At 45.0% G+C, this 22,966-nt stretch overlaps 1 protein-coding gene across 1 annotated transcript in view; it reads right to left on the bottom strand.

Moving 5' to 3' along the window:
- Window positions 1-22,966, bottom strand: part of LOC139416721 (plexin-A2-like) — a 466,777-nt gene that overhangs the window by 136,480 nt on the left and 307,331 nt on the right. Inside the window, exons 13-17 of the mRNA XM_071165718.1 lie at window positions 22,690-22,841; window positions 15,341-15,458; window positions 12,843-12,979; window positions 11,635-11,802; window positions 7,603-7,696 (exon numbers count right to left, since the gene is read on the bottom strand). Coding sequence (XP_071021819.1) covers window positions 7,603-7,696; window positions 11,635-11,802; window positions 12,843-12,979; window positions 15,341-15,458; window positions 22,690-22,841 — 669 coding nt within the window. The remainder of the gene's footprint in view (window positions 1-7,602; window positions 7,697-11,634; window positions 11,803-12,842; window positions 12,980-15,340; window positions 15,459-22,689; window positions 22,842-22,966) is intronic.

Below are 22,966 nucleotides of genomic sequence, written 5' to 3'. Positions count from 1 at the left end.
CAATGTAGGTAGGTAGGTAGGTAGGTAGGTAGAGGGTAGGTAGGTAAAGGGTAGGTAGGTAGGTAGGTAGGTAGTGGGTAGGTAGAGGGTAGGTGGGTAGGTAGAGGGTATGTAGGTAGGTAGGTAGAGGGTATGTAGGTAGAGGGTATGTAGGTAGGTAGGTAGGTAGAGGGTATGTAGGTATGTAGGTAGAGGGTATGTAGGTAGAGGGTAGGTAGGTAGGTAGAGGGTAGGTAGGTAGAGGGTATGTAGAAGGTAGAGGGTAGGTAGAAGGTAGGTGGGTAGGTAGAGGGTAGGTAGGTAGAGGGTAGGTAAGGGGTAGGTAGAGGGTAGGTAGAGGGTATGTAGGTAGGTAGGTAGGTAGGTAGAGGGTGGGTAGGTAGAGGGTGGGTAGGTAGAAGGTAGGTGGGCAGGTAGAGGGTAGGTGGGTAGGTAGAGGGTAGGTAGGTAGGGGGTAGGGTAGAGGGTAGGTAGAGGGTATGTAGAGGGTAGGTAGAGGGTATGTAGAGGGTAGGTAGAAGGTAGAGGGTAGGTAGGTAGGTAGAGGGTAGGTAGGTAGGTAGATGGTAGGTGGGTAGGTAGGTAGGTAGAGGGTAGGTAGGTAGAGGGTAGGTAGGTAGAGGGTAGGTGGGTAGGTAGGTAGGTAGAGGGTAGGTAGGTAGGTAGGTAGAGGGTATGTAGGTAGAGGGTAGGTGGGTAGGTAGAGGGTAGGTGGGTAGGTAGAGGGTAGGTAGGTAGTTAGGTAGAGGGTAGGTAGGTAGTTAGGTAGAGGGTATGTAGGTAGAGGGTATGTAGGTAGGTAGGTAGGTAGAGGGTAGGTAGGTAAGGGGTAGGTAGGTGGGTAGGTAGAGGGTAGGTAGAGGGTAGGTAGAGGGTAGATAGAGGGTAGGTAGAGGGTGTGTAGAGGGTAGGAAGAGGGTAGGTAGGTGGGTAGGTAGAGGGTAGGTAGGTAGGTAGAGGGTATGTAGGTAGAGGGTATGTAGGTAGGTAGGTAGGTAGAGGGTGGGTAGGTAGGTAGGTAGGTAGAGGGTGGGTAGGTAGGTAGGTAGGTAAGGGGTAGGTAGGTGGGTAGGTAGAGGGTAGGTGGGTAGGTAGAGGGTATGTAGGTAGGTAGAGGGTATGTAGGTAGAGGGTAGGTAGGTAGGTAGGTAGAGGGTATGTAGGTAGAGGGTAGGTAGAGGGTAGGTAGGTAGAGGGTAGGTAGGTAGAGGGTAGAGGGTAGGTAGGTAGAGGGTAGGTAGGTAGGTAGGTAGGTAGAGGGTAGGTAGGTAGGTAGATAGGTAGAGGGTATGTAGGTGGGTAGGTGGGTAGGTAGGTAGAGGGTAGGTAGGTAGGTAGAGGGTAGGTGGGTAGGTAGGTAGGTAGGTAGGTAGAGGGTAGGTAGGTAGGTAGAGGGTAGCTAGGTAGGTAGAGGGTAGGTAGGTAGGTAGAGGGTAGGCATGTAGGTAGAGGGTAGGCATGTAGGTAGAGGGTAGGTGGGTAGGTAGGTAAGTAGGTAAGTAGAGGGTAGGAAGGTAGGTAGAGGGTAGGTAGGTAGGTAGAGGGTATGTAGAAGGTAGAGGGTAGGTAGGTAGAGGGTAGGTAGGGGGTAGGTAGGTAGAGGGTAGGTAGGTAGGGGGTAGGTAGGGGGTAGGTAGAGGGTATGTAGGTAGGTAGGTAGAGGGTAGGTAGGTAGGTAGAGGGTAGGTAGGTAGGTAGATAGGTAGAGGGTATGTAGGTGGGTAGGTAGGTAGGTAGGTAGAGGGTAGGTAGGTAGGTAGAGGGTAGGTAGGTAGGTAGGTAGGTAGAGGGTAGCTAGGTAGGTAGAGGGTAGGTAGCTAGGTAGGTAAAGGGTAGGTAGGTAGGTAGGTAGAGGGTAGGCAGGTAGGTAGAGGGTAGGTGGGTAGGTAGGTAAGTAGGTAAGTAGAGGGTAGGAAGGTAGGTAGAGTGTAGGTAGGTAGGTAGAGGGTAGGTAGGTAGGTAGGTAGAGTGTAGGTAGGTAGGTAGAGGGTATGTAGAAGGTAGAGGGTAGGTAGGTAGAGGGTAGGTAGGGGGTAGGTAGGTAGAGGGTAGGTAGGTAGAGGGTGGGTAGGTAGGTAGAGGGTAGGTAGGGGGTAGGTAGAGGGTATGTAGGTAGGTAGAGGGTAGGTAGGTAGAGGGTAGGTAGGGGGTAGGTAGAGGGTATGTAGATAGGTAGGTAGAGGGTAGGTGGGTAGGTAGAGGGTAGGTGGGTAGGTAGAGGGTAGGTAGGTAGAGGGTATGTAGGTAGGTAGGTAGAGGGTATGTAGGTAGGTAGGTAGAGGGTAGGTAGGTAGAGGGTATGTAGGTAGGTAGAGGGTATGTAGAAGGTAGAGGGTAGGTAGAAGGTAGGTAGGTAGAGGGTAGGTAGGTAGAGGGTAGGTAGGGGGTAGGGTAGAGGGTAGGTAGAGGGTAGGTAGGTAGAGGGTATGTAGAGGGTATGTAGAAGGTAGAGGGTAGGTAGAAGGTAGGTAGGTAGGTAGGTAGAGGGTAGGTAGGTAGAGGGTAGAGGGTTGTTAGGTAGGTAGAGGGTTGTTAGGTAGGTAGAGGGTAGGTACGTAGAGGGTAGGTAGGTAGAGGGTAGGTGGGTATGTAGGTGGGTAGGTGGGTAAGTAGGTAGGTAGAGGGTAGGTAGAGGGTATGTAGAAGGTAGAGGGTAGGTAGAAGGTAGGTAGGTGGGTAGGTAGAGGGTAGGTATGTAGAAGGTAGAGGGTAGGTAGAAGGTAGGTAGGTAGGTAGGTAGGTAGGTAGGTAGGTAGGTGGGTAGGTAGGTAAAGGGTAGGTAGGTAGGTAGGTAGGTAGAGGTTAGGTAGGTAGGTAGAGGGTAGAGGGTGGGTAGGTAGAGGGTGGGTAGGTAGAGGGTAGAGGGTATGTAGGTAGGTAGGTAGGTAGAGGGTATGTAGGTAGGTAGGTAGAGGGTATGTAGGTAGGTAGGTAGAGGGTATGTAGGCAGGTAGGTAGAGGGTATGTAGGCAGGTAGGTAGAGGGTATGTAGGTAGGTAGGTAGAGGGTATGTAGGCAGGTAGGTAGAGGGTATGTAGGCAGGTAGGTAGAGGGTATGTAGGTAGGTAGGTAGAGGGTATGTAGGTAAGTAGGTAGAGGGTATGTAGAAGGTAGGTAGGTGGGTAGGTAGAGGGTAGGTAGGTAGAGGGTAGGTAGGGGGTAGGTTCGAGGGTAGGTAGAGGGTAGGTAGGTAGGTAGGTAGAGGGTATGTAGAAGGTAGAGGGTAGGTAGAAGGTAGGTAGTGGGTAGGTAGGTAGAGGGTAGGTAGAGGGTAGAGGGTAGAGGGTAGGTAGGTAGAGGGTAGAGGGTAGGTAGGTAGGTAGAGGGTAGGTAGGTAGGTAGAGGGTAGGTAGGTAGGTGGTAGGTAGGTAGAGGGTAGGTGGGTAGGTAGGTAGAGGGTAGGTGGGTAGGTAGGTAGGTAGAGGGTAGGTAGGTAGGTAGGTAGGTAGAGGGTAGGTAGAGGGTAGGTAGGTAGAGGGTAGGTAGGAGAGGGGTCTAACTTTAACTTTCTTTGCTTTGGTTCCGTCCAGACCCTTCTCCCCACCTTACTGTGTTAAGGAAATAAATTCCCTGTAACCGGTAATATTCTCTGCCTCTGTCACCCTTACCCACACCTACAATCACATACCTCTTTCACTCCATGGGGAGTTGAGTGTAGCAGGGTGTTGCGTTCCCTCCTCCAAGAGGCGTACGTAACAGCAATTCATGACATATTTTGTACACTCAGCGTATGCCTCTTGGGGGTGATGTACCATTTCCTAGGAGGACAACGTTCTAAAGAGAGCTGTCTGATTGCATAAGGACTGTAGGTGCTATACTGCTCTATAGACCTAGTGATGTATATGTCTCTCTCTTTTAATCAGCTCAAAATGCTGCTGATCGTTTCCACTTCTGACAATCAAGTCAGCGTCCCAAATGGCACCCTATTCGCCTATATAGTGCACTACGTTTTACAAGGACCCATTGTCGTGCACTTTGGGAAGCAGGCTCTACTGTATCTATTTCATTATGACATCACATCAGACATCTTAATGGGCCAGAATGTGGCAGGGGAAATTCTTTAAGAGAAGATAGGAGAAAATTAGGTTCTGTGAGAGGAAAAATACACCTTTTGCTTTAATCAGAGCCAATGATTAATGTTTCAGTTGTGAACCGGTGACAGGTATAGAGCGTGTCACGAAAAACAGTGTCTCCCTTTCTGTGCCTTCTTCTTTGTGAAGAATCGTGTGCAGGTGACAAGAGGGAAGGGGGGAGGGCGGGAGATTGAGAGGCAATTTAGTGGGAGGCAGATGACACTTTGAAGGCTGACTTGACAGGCCCGCTCTGGGCTGGGCCCTGATTGCACGGCTGCTGCTGCGCTGTTTGCCTTTCCCCTGTGACAAAGACGAGAGAAAGGGATGAAGAGATCCATAATTGTAACCTAGGCAGTTAATATAAATTCACACAGCGGCTTCTTCTCTTCTCCTCCTTCTGGAGCAAGGAAATCAAAGAGGAGCCGAGTGTCTGTGAGAGGCACTCTGTATGTGTGTGTGGCGAAGTGAGACTGCACTTTAAAGGAGAACGCCGCTGAGCGTTCAAAGCTTTCTGCTTTCACCTGAGTGACACAGCAGACAGCACCCACACACAAGTCAAATCCTATTTCAGCTCAGAGGCTTACAAGAATTCTTACTGATCTGATCCAGTTCTTTTCGTGTGAATAAAGCAGTAAGTCTGTCTTTCATTAGATCCAAAATGACTGTGTTTATTCTGGGTTTCTTCATATCAGACCATAAAAGGGTCTTATGGAGAAACTGTCCATACATGAAGACATGTAGTACAACAAAAGCCTAGGGAAGGGTTTGCAAACTGGCGGCCCGTGGGCTGAATTTGGCCCTCCAAGTTTTCTAACCAACAAAATATATATATATATTATTTTTTGTTACTGTTGGACATAAAATACTGTAAAAACACCAGCAAATAAAGTGATTTACAATTTTACTAAGTATTCCTACACATAATAGAGATACATGTGATCATATACAAATGTAAGTAAGGTTTAAAATGATTGTTTTAGTCAAATATTATATGTTTGGGCTTCTTGCGGTCAAGAAAAAATGTGGTTGAAGGTCCCTGGCCTAGAGCACAGTTCTGATGTTGGGTACTGAAGCAATCATGAAGAAACACAGGCCCCTCAGAACCACTTATGTGAACTACAGTCTGTCTGAGTGGGGGAGGGTTGTGGATGCAGAAGGTATGGAGACACTACTTTGGAACAAATATGTTCAGAGATTCTCTAAAAAGATTATCTGAGACCCAAAAAGCAAGATTCTAGTGAGGTGTGAGACGGAAGTCATTATATAATAAGACCATTAAAAAGATACTTGAGAACGAGGTCATGATGGTGGTGTTGTGTGTGTATGCATGTATCATTTCTGTGACTATACAGTATGCATCTGCCTAAAGTTTGTGCTGTGTTTGAGTTTGTACTATAAATGTCTTTATGATACGCTGCATTTCCTGGCATGAAGCACTTGTTCCACAATACCTGTTTTCCCTCCCTCCCTCTACTCTGCCCTCCCCACCTTCACCCTGACCACCCACCCGACCGCAGCGTTGGAAAAAGACCATTCCCTTAATTAAACATGTACCCAGAGGACTAGAGCATAAATGCAATTTGTAACAATTCCCCTGCCTGCCCGGCCTTGATTATACAGAGAGGGGCTCTTTATGCTGAACAAAGCCTTCTGACAGCACTTAATCTTCCATTAGAACCCACTAGGAACAGAACAGCCCCCGGTCTTCCCCAGCCTTCCAAACCCACCACCATCCAACCCTTCCCATGCCCTCCAACCCTCTCACCCCTGCCCGCCAGCCCCCCACGCTCCTACCCTCAAACCCACCAGCCATCCACCCTCCAACCTGCTCCTACACTCCAGATTTACAGAAAAGTGTCTGAGGTAATTCAAATTCAGGCTGAAGTCTCAAACCATAACAACAAGGCTAAGCAGGTTAGAGAAGGACTGTATAGAGCTGAGGCCCTGACAGACTGGAGCCTGATTGTGTTAAAACTCTCTAATTAAATACTGCATGGGAACCCCTCTCCATCTGCTCCATTAACTTCTTCGATATAGGGGGCGCTCTTTTAATTTTTGGATACATTTTTTTTCCCGTTTTAAACAAGATATTTTGTCACGAAAAGATGCTCGACTATGCATATAATTGACAGCTTTGGAAAGAAAACACTCTGACGTTTCCAAAACTGTAAAGATATTATCTGTGAGTGCCACAGAACTGATGCTACAGGCGAAACCAAGATGACATTTCAAACAGGAAATGCTCCAGATTTTGAAGGCGCTGTGTTCCAATGTCTCCTTATATGGCTGTGAATGCGCCAGGAATGAGCCTACACTTTCTGTCGTTTCCCCAAGGTGTCTGCAGCATTGTGACGTATTTGTAGGCATATCATTGGAAGATTGACCATAAGAGACAACATTTACCAGGTGCCCGCTTGGTGTCCTCCGTCGAAATTATTGCGTAATCTCCAGCTGCGTGTATTTTTCCATTTGCTTCAGAGGAGAAACCCAACTGCCACGAATGATTTATCATCGAATAGATATGTGAAAAACACCTTGAGGATTGATTCTAAACAACGTTTGCCATGTTTCTGTCGATATTATGGAGTTAATTTGGAAAAAAGTTTGGCGTTGTAATCACAATTTTCGTTTTTTTTTCTTAGCCAAACGTGATGAACAAAACCATCCAACCCTTCCCATGCCCTCCAACCCTCTCACCCCTGCCCGCCAGCCCCCCACGCTCCTACCCTCAAACCCACCAGCCATCCACCCTCCAACCTGCTCCTACACTCCAGATTTACAGAAAAGTGTCTGAGGTAATTCAAATTCAGGCTGAAGTCTCAAACCATAACAACAAGGCTAAGCAGGTTAGAGAAGGACTGTATAGAGCTGAGGCCCTGACAGACTGGAGCCTGATTGTGTTAAAACTCTCTAATTAAATACTGCATGGGAGATATGTGAAAAACACCTTGAGGATTGATTCTAAACAACGTTTGCCATGTTTCTGTCGATATTATGGAGTTAATTTGGAAAAAAGTTTGGCGTTGTAATCACAATTTTCGTTTTTTTTTCTTAGCCAAACGTGATGAACAAAACGGAGCGATTTCTCCTACACAAATAATATTTTTGGAAAAACTGAACATTTGCTATCTAACTGAGAGTCTCCTCATTGAAAACATCCGAAGTTCTTCAAAGGTAAATGATTTTATTTGAATGCTTTTCTTGTTTTTGTGAAAATGTTGCCTGCTGGCTGCTAGGCTTAATGCTATGCTAGCTACTCTTACACAAATGCTTGTGTAGCTATGGTTGAAAAGCATATTTTGAAAATCTGAGATGACAGTGTTGTTAACAAAAGGCTAAGCTTGTGTTTCAATATATTTCTTTCATTTCATTTGCGATTTTCATGAATAGTTAACGTTGCGTTATGGTAATGATATGGTTTGTGGGGAGGTTGGGGGTTAGCAGGACAAGCCTTTGAATGACTCAATCATCCTCCACATCATCTATGTGAGTGTGTGTAGTGTGTGTGTGTGTGTGTAGTACTACTCACATTAACAGACTCACGGCCTCCGTACTTGACGCGTATCCTAGGCTCCTGAACCACATCCAGATTAGTTCCTGTCACCATCAGAGGAGTGTGGCCGCTGTTTCACACACACAGAAAAGTTTTACAAACAAACAACACACCGGACTACAACACTTTCTCTCCAAAACGTCCTGCCTGCACAAGCCTTTGTCGAAAGTTTTTACCTCAGATAAAAAAAATTTAAAAAGTGTTTTCAGAAGATAATATGTTTTTGAGATAAGTAAATGATTAAAGAGGATTTTAACTGAACTTAAGTAGATCTGGCAGGCTCAAGTTTGAGGGGGTCGTAGCTACGTGGCTCAATGGATAATACAACACAGACAAGGCCGGCTTGGCTAAAACAAACACAGACAGACAGACAGGAGAGACAGGGCAGGTGCCGGAGCAGGGGCCTTCCCTACAGCTGTTTGGCCTGTTATAGGGATTGGGACTGTTATAGTGGTTGCTGAAATACTGAAGTAACACTGAGGACTGTTAGGTGACTGGGCTGGGAGCACTAGATTAGCATCTAGATCAGCATCTGGGGATCAGCATCTAGATCAGGGGTGTCAAACTCAAATACCCAGTGGGCCAAAATGTAAAACCTGAACAAAGTCACGGGCCAACATTGAACAAATTAACCTTTTAATATGGACCCAAACAAGTTTTGCTTTAACATTGAATATGGAACAAGCATCGCTTATTACCATACAATATATAATTTAATAGTGGAGACATGCAAAATCGAATTTCAAATGAAAAAACACATCAATGGCATTCATTTATTAAATAAATAAAATTTAAATAAAAATGGTATGCCTCTTTTCTATTTGCAGCCTTCTGATTTAAATACCAAAATAAACTTTTTCCACTGGCTAATAATTTTACAAATAAAATGATAATAAATCAATCAACCATTCAAGCCCATGCCTTGTAGCAAGAAAAAGTGCATAAAGAAAACGTTAATTATTGCACACTGGTCTAATCTGATGTGCCCAAGCCAGATACCTGGCATCTCTTCTTGGATGCTAGTTCATCAATGTCTGGGCTCAAGCTCTGAGCTGAAGAAATCCTCAGTATCGAGCGAAGATGTTCATCAGTCAGACGTCTCCTGTGAGTTGTTTTGGTCATCTTCATCGAGGAGAAAAGTTGCTCGCATAGATAAGTGTTGCCGAACATGGAGAGCAACTGAGCAGCTTGGGTGCGGAGCTGAGGCATTGTGTCAGGGATGAACCGTGGAAACTGTGCGGCGCCCACAGCATCATACTTTGACTTCAGCGTGTCGTTGCACTGGAGTTCAATCAGCTCCATTTGGATGTTGGTTGGTGCATTTTCCACATCAACTGCGAAGGGATTACTAAGCAGTTCAAACTTGCATTTCTGGGCATCGAAGTCGGCAAATCGCCGGCTAAACTCAGCGGCGAGAACACTGAGTTTTTCAGCAAACTGTGCGCATGGGAACACGGCGCTAGAGATCTGCGCTTTTATGGATTGGCAGCAGGGAAAATGGCAAGGGTTTTCTTTGCAGCATCTGATTCTCCCACAGGCACAGTTTAGTTTTGAAGGCCCTCACTGCAGCGTACATGTCTGTGATGATGCGCCCCCGCCCCTGAAGCTGCAGGTTCAGCGCATCGAGATGGCTCGAGATGTCACAGAGAAAGGCCAGCTCACACAGGAACTTTTGCTCCCGGAGCTCTGCTGTATCCTTCCCTTTGGTTTCCAGGAATTGACATATTTCCTCACGCAGCTCGAAACATCTGTTCAGTACTTTTCCTCTGCTTAGCCATCTCACCTCTGTGTGATACGGCACGTCTGCGTATTCCGAACCACACTCCTCCAGAAAAGATTTAAACTGGCGGTGATTTAGACCTTTGGCTCTTATAAAGTTAACTACCTGTGTTACTGTGGTCATAACATGTTCCATCTTTAGGGCTTTGGCACACAGTGCTTCCTGATGTATGATGCAGTGGTAAACAGTTAGCTCACCTGCACAGTTCTCTTCCCGCATCTTCTCCCGAACCATGCCCACCAGTCCACTCTTTTTACCGCACATCGCTGGCGCACCATCTGTCGTTAATCCAACGAGTTTATCCCACGGCAGCTTTATTTCAGTTACACATTTGGAAACCTCCTCAAAGATTTCCTTTCATGTGGTTGTGCCATGCATTGATTTGAATCCTAATAGCTCCTCCGTAACACACAGATTTGAGTCCACTCCACGGATGAAGACTGACAGCTGAGCAGTATCAGATGCGTCGCAGCTCTCATCCACAGCGAGGGAGAACGCAACAAAATCTTTTCCCTTTTCCATCAGCTGGTCATACAGATTGGTGGCAAGATCACATGTGCGATCAGCTACTGTGTTCCTGCTCAGGCTCACGTTTGAAAATGCTTGTTTTTTCTCTGGGCATACGAGGTCACAAACCTTCATCGTGCACTTTTTCATGAACTCTCCCTCATTAAAGGGCCGGGCTGATTTTGCGATCTCTGCTGCCACTATATAACTAGCCTTTACAGCAGCCTCGCTTTGTGATGTGGCTTTTTTAAACATGTTCTGTTGTGAAACCAAACTTCTTTTCATCTCCTCTACTTTCTGGCTCCTTTGAGTCATGTCCAGGTCCTTGTATTTGTCATGGTGTTTCGTTTCATAGTGTCATCTAATGTTGTACTCCTTACTTACAGCCACGTTGACTCCACAAACAAGACAAACAGGTTTGTCTTTTACATATGTAAACAGATATTCTGCCTCCCACTTGTCCAGAAAGCTCCTGTTTTCTGTCTTTCTTTTTGCCATTTTTGGGAAGGGTTAGCTCGCTGACAGTTGTAGCGTCTATGTTGCTATGACTACTGTCACAGAGGAGAGAGCGTTTCTGGGTCCTGTCCTGATTGGCGTGCGAAAACAGCAGAGCATTATGGGATTCGTAGTATTAGTGGTGAATGCGCTGTATAATACCGGCGGGCCAGCTCTAGTAGTAATTTGGTATTGTCTCGCGGGCCAAATACAATTACCCCGCGGGCCAAATTTGGCCCACGGGCCAGAGTTTGACACCCATGATCTAGATCAACATTTAGATCAGCATCTAGAGCAGCATCTAGATCAGCAAACAAACAAAGCTCTGTCCCGCATCTCTTCTCTCTGTCTGTTTCTCAGTGGAGAGAGAGAAGACCTGCTGCTCTCTTCTCTTCCAGATAAACTCCACCTTGACTGATATCTGCTGCACACTTGGACCCCTCATCATCCCTCTCTTTAATTACAAACTCTGTCTACCTGGGATATGCTGCAGCAATGCACTACCATTACTAACATTGTCGCTCACTAACACAACTATACCCACAACTATAGACACTCACTACCACAACTATAGACACTCACTATCACAACTATAGACACTCACTAACACAACTATAGACACTCACTACCACAACTATAGACACTCACTACCACAACTATAGACACTCACTACCACAACTATAGACACTCACTACCACAACTATAGACACGCACTACCACAACTATAGACACGCACTACCACAACTATAGACACTCACTACCACAACTATAGACACTCACTAACACAACTATAGACACTCACTAACACAACTATAGACACTCACTAACACAACTATAGACACTCACTAACACAACTATAGACACTCACTAACACAACTATAGACACTCACTAACACAACTATACCCACAACTATAGACACTCACTAACACAACTATAGACACTCACTACCACAACTATAGACACTCACTAACACAACTATAGCCACCCACTAACACAACTATAGCCACCCACTAACACAACTATAGACACTCACTACCACAACTATAGACACTCACTACCACAACTATAGACACTAACACAACTACTGGTATCTACAGCTAATGCTAGAAGAAAAATAACTAATTTTCAGTGTTGCGTTTGATGATGGGGTCTGACTATGAGGGACTGGGGACATGGACAAGTGGTTGTTTACCCTCATGTTTAGGAGAGGTGTTGGTGGTGTTACCTGGCGATGCTCCACTCTGGCTCAATGCGCTGGACGGTGGGGTCCTCAATGTAATCGAAGCTCAGGCTCTCCTTGACCTGGGCCCGGTCCACACTCACACTGATCTGGACCGAACCCACCCCAGTCAGGGAGGGAGCAGAGTAACACACGATCTCTGTCATGGTCCGCCTGCAGGGAACACGCACGCACACGCACACACACACACCGTCAATGTCTGCGTCTCTCCTTTCATCACTTTCTCCATCCCATGGATCCCTGCACTACCTGCTCACCCCCTGAAACTAGCTCTGTTCATCAGCCACCCTCCATCCTCCTCTTCTCTCATCCTCTCTTCTCTCTCCACGGTCAGAATCACAGTGGAGAACACATGGCTAGTAATTAGCCCAGATCTCATTAAAGCTGCCTTGACTCCTCAACCTTACAATGTTACAATGAAACCTACTCCTTTCTGTTCCACTGCACCGCTTCAAATAGATATCGGAAAGGAAAGGGAGAGATAGGAGAGGGTGGGAGGGATGGAGAGAGGTCGGGAGAGAGAGGTAGAGCAGGAAAAAACAGGTAGCGAGAGGAAGGGTGGGAGAGAGAAAGAGAGAACTGAAAAAGTCAGATCTAAGAAAAAGGGTGACTGAAAAAGGAATGAAAATCCCAGGCTGGGTGCACAAGGACGTCTGGAGGTTATTATTATTGAGGTTTGATGCAGTGGGTCATCAAACCTTATTAAGCTGTACATTCATGTATATACTAAAACATCTATATAAACGGGACATGTAAAGTGTTGGTCCCATGTTTCATGAGCTGAAATAAAACATGTCCCAACTTGCTACTACTGGACTGTGATGTGTGGTTGTCTCACCTAGCTATCTTATTAGAAAAGAAAAGATGTCCCAACCTCCTACTACTGGACTGTGATGTGTGGTTGTCTCACCTAGCTATCTTATTAGAAAATAAAATGAGAGCCGCACACTCTAGGAGCTCAAATGCCAGCACCTCGCCTAAATAGGTGTGCGTTTCTTTTTCTTCTAGATTCACCTAGCTATCTTGTAAATGTAGGGGGCTCTCACTTAGAAAAAGATCCAACTGGATAAGACAGAAAAAGTTAGATCATTGATATTTATCTGAGAAAGTCATAATTGTTGAAAACATGACAGGATGTATTAAACTACCACAAATGAACCAGTCTGAGGGGGCGAGGTGGGTCTCCCTCTTACCCGTAGAACTCGCACGTCTGGTTCCCAAAGAGGACGGTGACACTGCTGCCAGCGCCAAGGTTCTCCCCCATGATGGTTACCTTGCTGCCCCCTGACTCAGGCCCTCTGGTGGGGGACAGGCCCTGTACCGACGGCATCTAAAGGAGGGAAGGAGAGAGAGAGCGCGAGGGAGAGCGATGAGCGACAAGTGAGAGAGAGAACCATTTCTCTGTCACTGTAATGTATTAATCTGTCACACCTCCTGTCCTTCATACATTATTGTCTACTCTACACAGAGCCACAGCAGCAAATAACAGCTTTCAACTGCCCTGAGGTATGCCCAAACTCTGCACTACGAACCCATGTAAAGAGGAAGCTAAATAAAACCGGGAGCTTTTAGTCCCTCCGAGATCCCACTCATCTTGTGTTGTGTTACTGTGTTCGCCATTGCTGAGTTCGTATCCCACCGAACCGTTTAAAAGGTAGTCTGAAAATAACTAGTGTTAACAGGATCCCGGCCCTGTCTGCCTGCCTGTCATCAGAGAGCACACAGACAGACAGAAAACATCCACACAGACAGCCTGCTAGGCTGGTAACACAGGCAGGCAGGCAGGCAGGCGCACACACACACACACACACACAGAGACAGACAGACAAAGACGCAAAACACACACTCCATTTCCACTGTTCTTTGTCATACTTCCTGTCTGTATAGCTTTGTAAAACAGGCGGCCACGTGGGACCGTGTTTTGTTGTCTACAAAATTGAATAGAGCTTTTGCTATGTGTAATTTTCTTTCACGGTGCTGTGATATTAGGGAATTGCAGGTATAGTACTGTAGTACCCACACACACACAGCACTGCGATGATGTCAGTACTACCTGAGCAGCAACAAAAAATCAAATCAAATCAACATGAATTATGGGTGACAAAAGTGTCAGTACACTCACACAAAGTGTCAGTACACACACACAAAGTGTCAGTACACACACACAAAGTGTCAGAACACACAAACGTCACACACTGTTCCTCGCCCAGTGCTGTACAATTCATTGGACAGGCTAAAGCGGTACTCTCTGGAAACAGTGCAAGTAATTACTAGCCGTTGTTAATTGTTAAGGGGTAGCTAATTGGGAGTGTGTGAATGGGAGTGTTGATTATCAGTTAGCTGCAGGCTAGCTTTAGTATGGGTGAGATACAGGTGTGGAGCATAGCTGCTGTCTCCCCATTTATTCTATTATCAACACCTATTATCCATTTATTAACTGCTGATTTCCCTGGGAACTTCTGTGGCAATCACTAGGCTATGCAGTATTTCAACAATCACTAGGCTATGCAGTATTTCAACAATCACTAGGCTATGCAGTATTTCAACAATCACTAGGCTATGCAGTATTTCAACAATCACTAGGCTATGCAGTATTTCAACAATCACTAGGCTATGCAGTATTTCAACAATCACTAGGCTATGCAGTATTTCAACAATCACTAGGCTATGCAGTATTTCAACAATCACTAGGCTATGCAGTATTTCAACAATCATTAGGCTATGCAGTATTTCAACAATCACTAGGCTATGCAGTATTTCAACAATCACTAGGCTATGCAGTATTTCAACAATCACTAGGCTATGCAGTATTTCAACAATCACTAGGCTATGCAGTATTTCAACAATCATTAGGCTATGCAGTATTTCAACAATCACTAGGCTATGCAGTATTTCAACAATCACTAGGCTATGCAGTATTTCAACAATCATTAGGCTATGCAGTATTTCAACAATCATTAGGCTATGCAGTATTTCAACAATCACTAGGCTATGCAGTATTTCAACAATCACTAGGCTATGCAGTATTTCAACAATCACTAGGCTATGCAGTATTTCAACAATCACTAGGCTATGCAGTATTTCAACAATCACTAGGCTATGCAGTATTTCAACAATCACTAGGCTATGCAGTATTTCAACAATCACTAGGCTATGCAGTATTTCAACAATCACTAGGCTATGCAGTATTTCAACAATCACTAGGCTATGCAGTATTTCAACAATCATTAGGCTATGCAGTATTTCAACAATCACTAGGCTATGCAGTATTTCAACAATCACTAGGCTATGCAGTATTTCAACAATCACTAGGCTATGCAGTATTTCAACAATCACTAGGCTATGCAGTATTTCAACAATCACTAGGCTATGCAGTATTTCAACAATCACTAGGCTATGCAGTATTTCAACAATCAATCAAGCAAAGGCTTCATTATATCAACGGTAGGATTTTCATGACTTATTTTCTGGCTTTCAAGATGACAATGGTGATAGACATCAAAGAGAGATAGGAGAAATACTACTACTTCCTCATTCTAAAATGTTTGTGTTCTAATTGCGTTCGGCCAGTTGAGATAAACTTCATTTAGCATTTGTAATACTGTGAATCAGAACAACTAGTGTAATACAACTGGAGAGAAAAAAACTATAAAAACACTTCATTACTGACTGATAGTGTTTAAAGTCTTACCACGAAGGAGTAGAGCTGGGAAGAGTGAGTCTTGAGCGCAGGTATGCACTCCCCGACACACAGTTGGACTGGTCCAGCTTTGCTGTCTGCTGGGGCAGCATCCATCTCACAGACTATCCTGGAAAACACACAACCTCTCAGGTTAGGGTATTCAAAACATCATTTATTTTACCCGGTAAGTCGACTGAGAACACGTTCTCATTTACAGCAACAACCTGGGGAATAGTTACAGGGGAGAGGAGGAATGAGCCAATTGGAAGCTGGCGATGTTTAGGTGGCCACGATGGCCAGATTGGGAATTTAGCCAGGACACCAGGGTTAACACCCCTACTCTTATGATAAATGTCATAAGATCTTTAGTGACCACAGAGAGTCAGGACACTCGTTTAATGCTCCATCCGAAAGACAACACCTTACACAGGGCAATGTTCCCAATCACTGTTCTCTGGAATAGGGATATACTGTATATAAACGATTGTTCAAAAGTTTGGGGTCACTTAGAAATGTCGTTGTTTTTGAAAGAAAAGCTACTTTTTTGTCAATTTAAATAACATTAAATTGATTAGAAATACAGTGTAGACATTGTTAATGTTGTAAATGACTATTGTAGCTGATTTGTTATGGAATATCTACATTGGCGTACAGAAGCCCATTATCAGCAATCATCACTCCTATCTTCCAATGGCACATTGTGTTAGCTAATCCAAGTGTATCATTTTAAAATGGCTAATTGATCATTAGAAAACCCTTTTGCAATTATGTTAGCACCGCTGAAAACTGTTGTCCTGATTACAGAAGCAATACAACTGGCCTTTAGACTAGTTGAGTATCTAGAGCATCAGCATTTGTGGGTTCGATTACAGGCTTAAAATGTCCAGAAACAGACCTTTCTTCTGAAACTCGCCAGTCTATTCTTGTTCTGCGAAATGAAGGCTATTCCATGCGATAAATAACCAAGAAACTGAAGATCTTGTACAACGCTGTGTACTACTCCCTTCACAGAACAGCGTAAACTGGCTCTAACCAGAATAGAAAGAGGAGTGGGAGGCCCCGGTGCACAACTGAGCAAGAGGTACATTAGAGCGTTTAGTTAGAGAAACAGACACCTCACAAGTCCTCAACTGGCAGCTTCATTAAATAGTACCCGCAAAACACCAGTCTCAACGTCAACAGTGAAGAGGCAACCCCAGGATGCTGGACTTATAGACAGAGTTGCAAAGAAAAAGCCATATCTCTGACTGTCCAATAAAAATACAAGATTAAGATGGGCAAAAGAACACAGACAATGGACAGAGATATGGCTTTTTCTTTGCAACTCTGCTCCTCCACCAGTAGTCACAACTCACTACACCCCTCACACCAGCAGCCCTATAACTTCCTGGGGAGTGGAGGATACTAGACATCATAAATATCCCTCCACTAACAAGGCCCCTGCTGTGCCGAACAAGCTGTAGTGTCGCCGTAGCAACGTCCAATGTAAATCACAGTGAGGACCCTAGCTGACGCCCCGCTGCTGATCAATACAACTTTATCATACAGCAAGATCAGGAGTCTCCCTCTGCCGGCAGGTGGCCAGATCAAATGACATAATAAAATCAGAATGTCTATCGATCGAAGCTCGCAGAGATTAATAAAAAACAAGAATCAATCATGATGTTGCGGGAGATGGAGTGAGAGAGAGAGATAGAGAGAGAGAGATAGAGAGAGAGAGATTGAGAGAGAGAGATTGAGAGAGAGAGATTGAGAGAGAGAGAGAGAGAGAGAGAGAGAGAGAGAGAGTAGAGAGAGAGAGAAAAGGAAAAAGATAGAGGGATGGATAGTGGGTAGGCCATGTCGCTGTTTCTTCAGCGCTGATCTCCTAAATCACAACTAATGACGCCTAGAGAGCTCCTGGCTGAGTGGAAGAGAGAGACTCCTGGAGGGTTTAGTCCCAGGCAGGGACTATAGTATATCTCCCCTGAGGAGAGAGACTCAGCAGGGCCTTAGTGTGCCGGAGTAGAACCTGGCCCATCTCCTCCATTATGAGGACTGCTACTTATGCCAACTGTCCGCACAACCTGCAACCACTCAAAAGTTTATCATGATCTCTCATAGAGTGAACACGAGACTCAAAGTCTGGCAATAAGAGTCAAGTATCCCCTGCTCAAGAGATGTTGCTGCCTGAAAGGTAACGAGAAATGAAGTGGCTTTGTTCTTAACAAGTATCAAAAACTATGAAAGCTTGCTCAGCATTCAGAAGACAGGATGCCTTCTGTCTGATCCAGCCTGTCAGAAAGAGTCTGCTTCTGAGATGACATTGTTCAGAAAGGATGTTTGAGAAAAAAGTGCATTGTGACACCTTTCTGCTTCCTCAGTGGCTTTTGGTTCGGCATTGAAAAGGGGGGCTGGCTTGGGTTTGTTCCACCTTAGCTGGACTGACCACTGGTCGGGGACCATTGTAGTGACACACCAGGTGTGTTTGATGGATCCTTTTTGCCTTCTTCTGGTGCCTCTTGTGGGGGAAGTAATCTAGAGGTAATTGAGAGTGATCAGATTACGTTGCGTAGTTTGGGTAATCCAAACATGACTTTACTGATTGCACTTTTGGACAGGTGGCTGTAACTGATTGCATTTGGAGAGTAACCATTTGTGTGATACTGACCCTGTGACTACTATTAGTACTGTCTTAGAGGAACTGCTATTCTCTTACCAACTACTACTGCTACTACTACTGCTACTTACTACTACTACTATTACTACTGCTGCTACTACTACTACTACTGCTGCTACTACTACTGCTACTACTACTACTGCTGCTACTACTACTACTACTGATGCTACTACTACTACTGCTGCTACTACTACTACTACTGCTACTACTACTACTACTACTACTACTACTACTACTACTACTGCTACTACTACTACTGCTGCTATTACTACTACTACTGATGCTACTACTACTACTGCTGCTACTACTACTACTACTGCTGCTACTACTACTACTGCTACTACTACTACTACTACTACTACTACTACTACTGCTACCACTACTACTACTGCTACCACTACTGCTACTACTACTACTGCTACTACTGCTACTACTACTACTACTACTACTACTACTACTGCTACTACTACTACTACTACTACTACTACTACCACTACTACTACTGCTGCTACTACTGCTACTACTACTGCTACTACTACTACTGCTGAGGTTGCCAGACAGTCTTCTCATTTCCATCAGACACTGTTTACACTGTGATATAAATGAATTCACTCCAGCAGTGTCCCAATCGGATTAAACTGCTGTCAGATCAGTGCACTGCTGACAAATGGTCCCCTACAGCCAGTGGCATGCAGCGCATTTCAATTACACACACAGCCAGCCAGGGCTGGAGCCAGTCAGATCTCTCCAACCACCTATAGTACCGCCCCCAAATAAAACTTTACCCAATACAACACCAACTCTACCCAATCTAGCTACCAAAAGATATTCAAAAATGTGCCTCTGCCCACATAACAACAGCCAACATTTTTGCCTCCTAGACATTTACAGTATAAAGTATGCACATCAAAGTACAACCTTTGTTTAATTCATGATTTGCCTTGTGCTTAATTTGCAAGTTTTCTGATTTGCCTCGGAACTGGGAGCTGAGTGTTGAGGTACAAAGGTGTAGTGCTCAGTGGTGTTCAGAGGGCTTGCAAAAGAAGTAGGCCAGCGGAGGAATTAAGGTAAAGGACTTCACTCTACTCTGTTCTGCTCTACTCTGTTCTGCTCTACTCTACTCTACTCTGTTGTGTGCCAGGCTCTGTTTCAGGGTCTGTACTGCCAACACAAAACGATTGTGTAATTGTTCTCCCATTCATATGGAGGAGAGAGTAGAGTCTGAGTGCTTGTCAGTCTATATGTTTCTTCTGCAACACAGGTATTTTTATGACTGTTCTGCAGCCTCCTCTATATTCAAGTCCAGCCATTCTTAAATTATAGGTCGCGACCCACAGACCTGTTAATGGTGGGTCACAACGTGTCAGAGTAAATGTATAATTGTTTCATTAATTACTGGAATTGATTTGGCCAAGCGCATGTGCGCTCTTGGTTCAGTGCGCTCTCTGCTTAGCAGCGGTCTCTGCTCAATTTGGCAGCTGTGCGAGAGGGAGTGGTAGAGGGAGATGCCCGTGTGCTTCACTGTTTGCCTGATCTTTTTTCTGTTTTCAGTTTTCTTGAAGATCACTCCGCGACCCACAGCGTTGTTGTTCAGCAGAGCAGATGTAGTAGATATGAGTTTCTCTTTCCATCAGTCCCCAGGCCTTGTACACAGCTAATAGCTAGCATTAGCCAAAGCAACCTAGCTAGCTACTGATGCAATCCCCGGTAACTGTACAGATGGAAAATGAACAGGCCTGCTGTACATCTTACTGTAGAAATTGTTAAACTAGTCTAGGTTGGAACTGTTGCCGTTTTAAAATAAAAAAAATACTACTTTTTATTCTGAACTGGAATAAACTGATTGAAGCAAGATGTTTTTTGAGACCAACACAGTTCTGGGTTGCTCATCTGCAGCAGGAAGCGGTCTCCTGCCTGACTGAGAAAGCAGTAGATGTTCAGATCCACTTTGGCACCACATACCTATGCAAGTCAGGGTTCTCAAGTACAGAAACCGTGTCAATGCTGAGCATCACCTCAGTGATGTACTCAAAAACTGAGTCCAGAATAGACATGCTTGTTGAAAACTTCAACCAGCCACACACCTCTCATTAGGACTGTGCGTGTCTGTGTGTCTGTGTGTGTGTGTGTTCTGGTCTACATCTGTGTGATGTGATCAATCAGTTTATTCCAGTTCAGAATAAAAATGATTTATTGTATTTTAACAGCAACAGTTCATTTAATTGCTATTTGTTTTGCCTATATTGCATTTGTTTTAGGCACAAGGGCAATAACATGTACCGATATTTATGTATAGTTGCATATTTTCCCAGGCTGAATTTTTTAAAGAACCTCTACTCTACTCTACTCTACTCTACTCTACTCTACTCTACTCTACTCTACTCTACATGTGAGGGGCATACTGTACTGACAGAGAGGGTTCCAATTCAGTCAAAAGTCTGAGAGTTCTTACACCTGTCAAGGTGCGACCTGTACGCTCTCGTTGGCTGGCCCTCGCTTCATACTCGTCGCCAAACCCACTGGCTCCATGTCATCTACAAGACCCTGCTAGGTAAAGTCCCCCCTTATCTCAGCTCGCTGGTCACCATAGCATCACCCACCTGTAGCACACGCTCCAGCAGGTATATCTCTCTAGTCACCCCCAAAACCAATTCTTTCTTTGGCCGCCTCTCCTTCCAGTTCTCTGCTGCCAATGACTGGAACGAACTACAAAAATCTCTGAAACTGGAAACACTTATCTCCCTCACTAGCTTTAAGCACCAACTGTCAGAGCAGCTCACAGATTACTGCACCTGTACATAGCCCACCTATAATTTAGCCCAAACAACTACCTCTTTCCCTACTGTATTTAATTTATTTATTTATTTTGCTCCTTTGCACCCCCATTATTTTTATTTCTACTTTGCACATTCTCCCATTGCAAATCTACCATTCCAGTGTTTTACTTACCTACCTGGTTAAATAAAGGTGAAATAAAAACAATTAAAAAAAAAGGTGAGGGTTTGGGTCAAGGTGAGGGTTAGGGTCAAGGTGAGGGTTTGGGTCAAGGTGAGGGTTATGGTTAGGATAAAGGTGAGGGTTATGGTTAGGGTCAAGGTGAGGGTTATGGTTGGGGTAAAGGTGAGGGTTTGGGTCAAGGTGGGGGTTATGGTTTGGGTCAAGGTGAAGGTTTGGGTCAAGGTGAGGGTTATGGTTAGGGTAAAAGTGAGGGTTGGGTCAAGGTGAGGGGTTATGGTTAGGGTCAAGGTGAGGGTTATGGTTAGGGTAAAAGTGAGGGTTGGGTCAAGGTGAGGGGTTAGGGTCAAGGTGAGGGTTAGGGTAAAGGTGAGGGTTTGGGTCAAGGTGAGGGTTATGGTTTGGGTCAAGGTGAGGGTTATGGTTTGGGTCAAGGTGAGGGTTATAGGGTCAAGTTGAGGGTTTGGATCAAGGTGAGGGTTGGGTTAAGGTGAGGTTTATGGTTAGGGTAAAGGTAAGGGTTGGGTCAAGGTGAGGGGTATGGTTAGGGTCAAGGTGAGGGTTGGGTCAAGGTGAGGGTTAGGGTCAAAGATGAGGGCATCCATAAACCACTCAACTCTACTGTACTCAGGGTCAGAAAGTCCTGCTGTGTGCTTACAGGGAGGCTGAGAGGTGTACAGTATATATACACCTGTCTAGGTGAAGATAGAGACAGGGAGGCTGACAGGTGTACAGTATATATACACCTGTCTAGGTGAAGATAGAGACAGGGAGGCTGAGAGGTGTACAGTATATTACCTGTTAGAGAACTGCTATGACAGGGAGGGCTCAATTTGAGTCCAAATCTGAAAGGTCTATATACACCTGTCTAGATGAGGGGAGTGTATCCACAATGCACTGCTCTCCTGACTCGTACTGACTTGTACCTAGTCTATTTGTGGGAGGCAGCAGGAAGCAGGAAGCCAATTATGAAACAGGGTTAATGTGCTCTCTGCTGTACCAGACAATCATAACAAGTAAACAAAGGTAAACACATACAGATGTTCTGGGACTGACAGTGGGTGTGTGTGTGTGTCTGTGTGTCTATGTGTGTGTGTGCGCGTGCGTGAGCTACAGGAAAACAACAGGCAGACTGCTGGCCCAGCTCCAGTCATAATTAAGAGAGTTGTCTCTCTGGTGTGTGTGTGTGTGTGTGTGTGTGTGTGTGTGTGTGTGTGTGTGTGTGTGTGTGTGTGTGTGTGTGTGTGTGTGTGTGTGTGTGTGTGTGTGTGTGTGTGTGTGTGTGTGTGTGTATGTGTGTGTGTGTGTGTGTGTGTCTGAGCTGCCAGCTTGTGTTAGAAAGTCCTGTCTCATGCATACAGCCACAAGGGCTTGAGAGTTAATATAATTAGGCCTATGTGATGTTAATTTTCTCTCACTGGTCAGAAAGCTGCAGACTTAGTGGCTGTATGGCTGTTGTTGGCTAGTCTTAACATGGTAAAGAATGTCTTCAACTGAGATCATTTGTTGTGAAGATAATAAACGATTTCCCCTTTTTTTTCTCCCCCTCACTCTATTTCAAGGCCTCGTCTGTCATTATTCCATTACTGTTCTGTGTAAACATTTTCCATTCACTTAGCCTTCAACACTTTAATAGATTCATTGGCTCGGAATGTCTACAGTTTTGAGAACACACATTGTGGGAACGTCCAAGGTTAGAGTTAAGGCTAGGTTAATGTGTGTGTGTGTGTGTGTGTTGACTTACTGCTCAGCGATAATGTAGCCTTCCTCCACAGGGGAACACTTGACCCCAGCCACCTTCACGTTGTCCACCATCTCACTGAACGCCAGGCCCAGGTTCATGCCATGGATGGTCACCCTGGTACCCCCCTCTGGAGGGCCTGCTACTGGGGTCACCTGCAGGGGAGAGAGGTCAGAGATGGAGAAACAGTGTCTTCATGCTTTCATTCATATGATTAAATAGAACACTATGCCATTCTATAGTAATATGGTATTCTCTGACAATCGATGGTTTTGAAGAT

This window comes from Oncorhynchus clarkii, chromosome 9, assembly GCF_045791955.1.
Source record: "Oncorhynchus clarkii lewisi isolate Uvic-CL-2024 chromosome 9, UVic_Ocla_1.0, whole genome shotgun sequence".
Lineage (NCBI taxonomy): Eukaryota > Metazoa > Chordata > Actinopteri > Salmoniformes > Salmonidae > Oncorhynchus > Oncorhynchus clarkii.
This window is presented reverse-complemented; position numbering and strand designations above follow the sequence as displayed.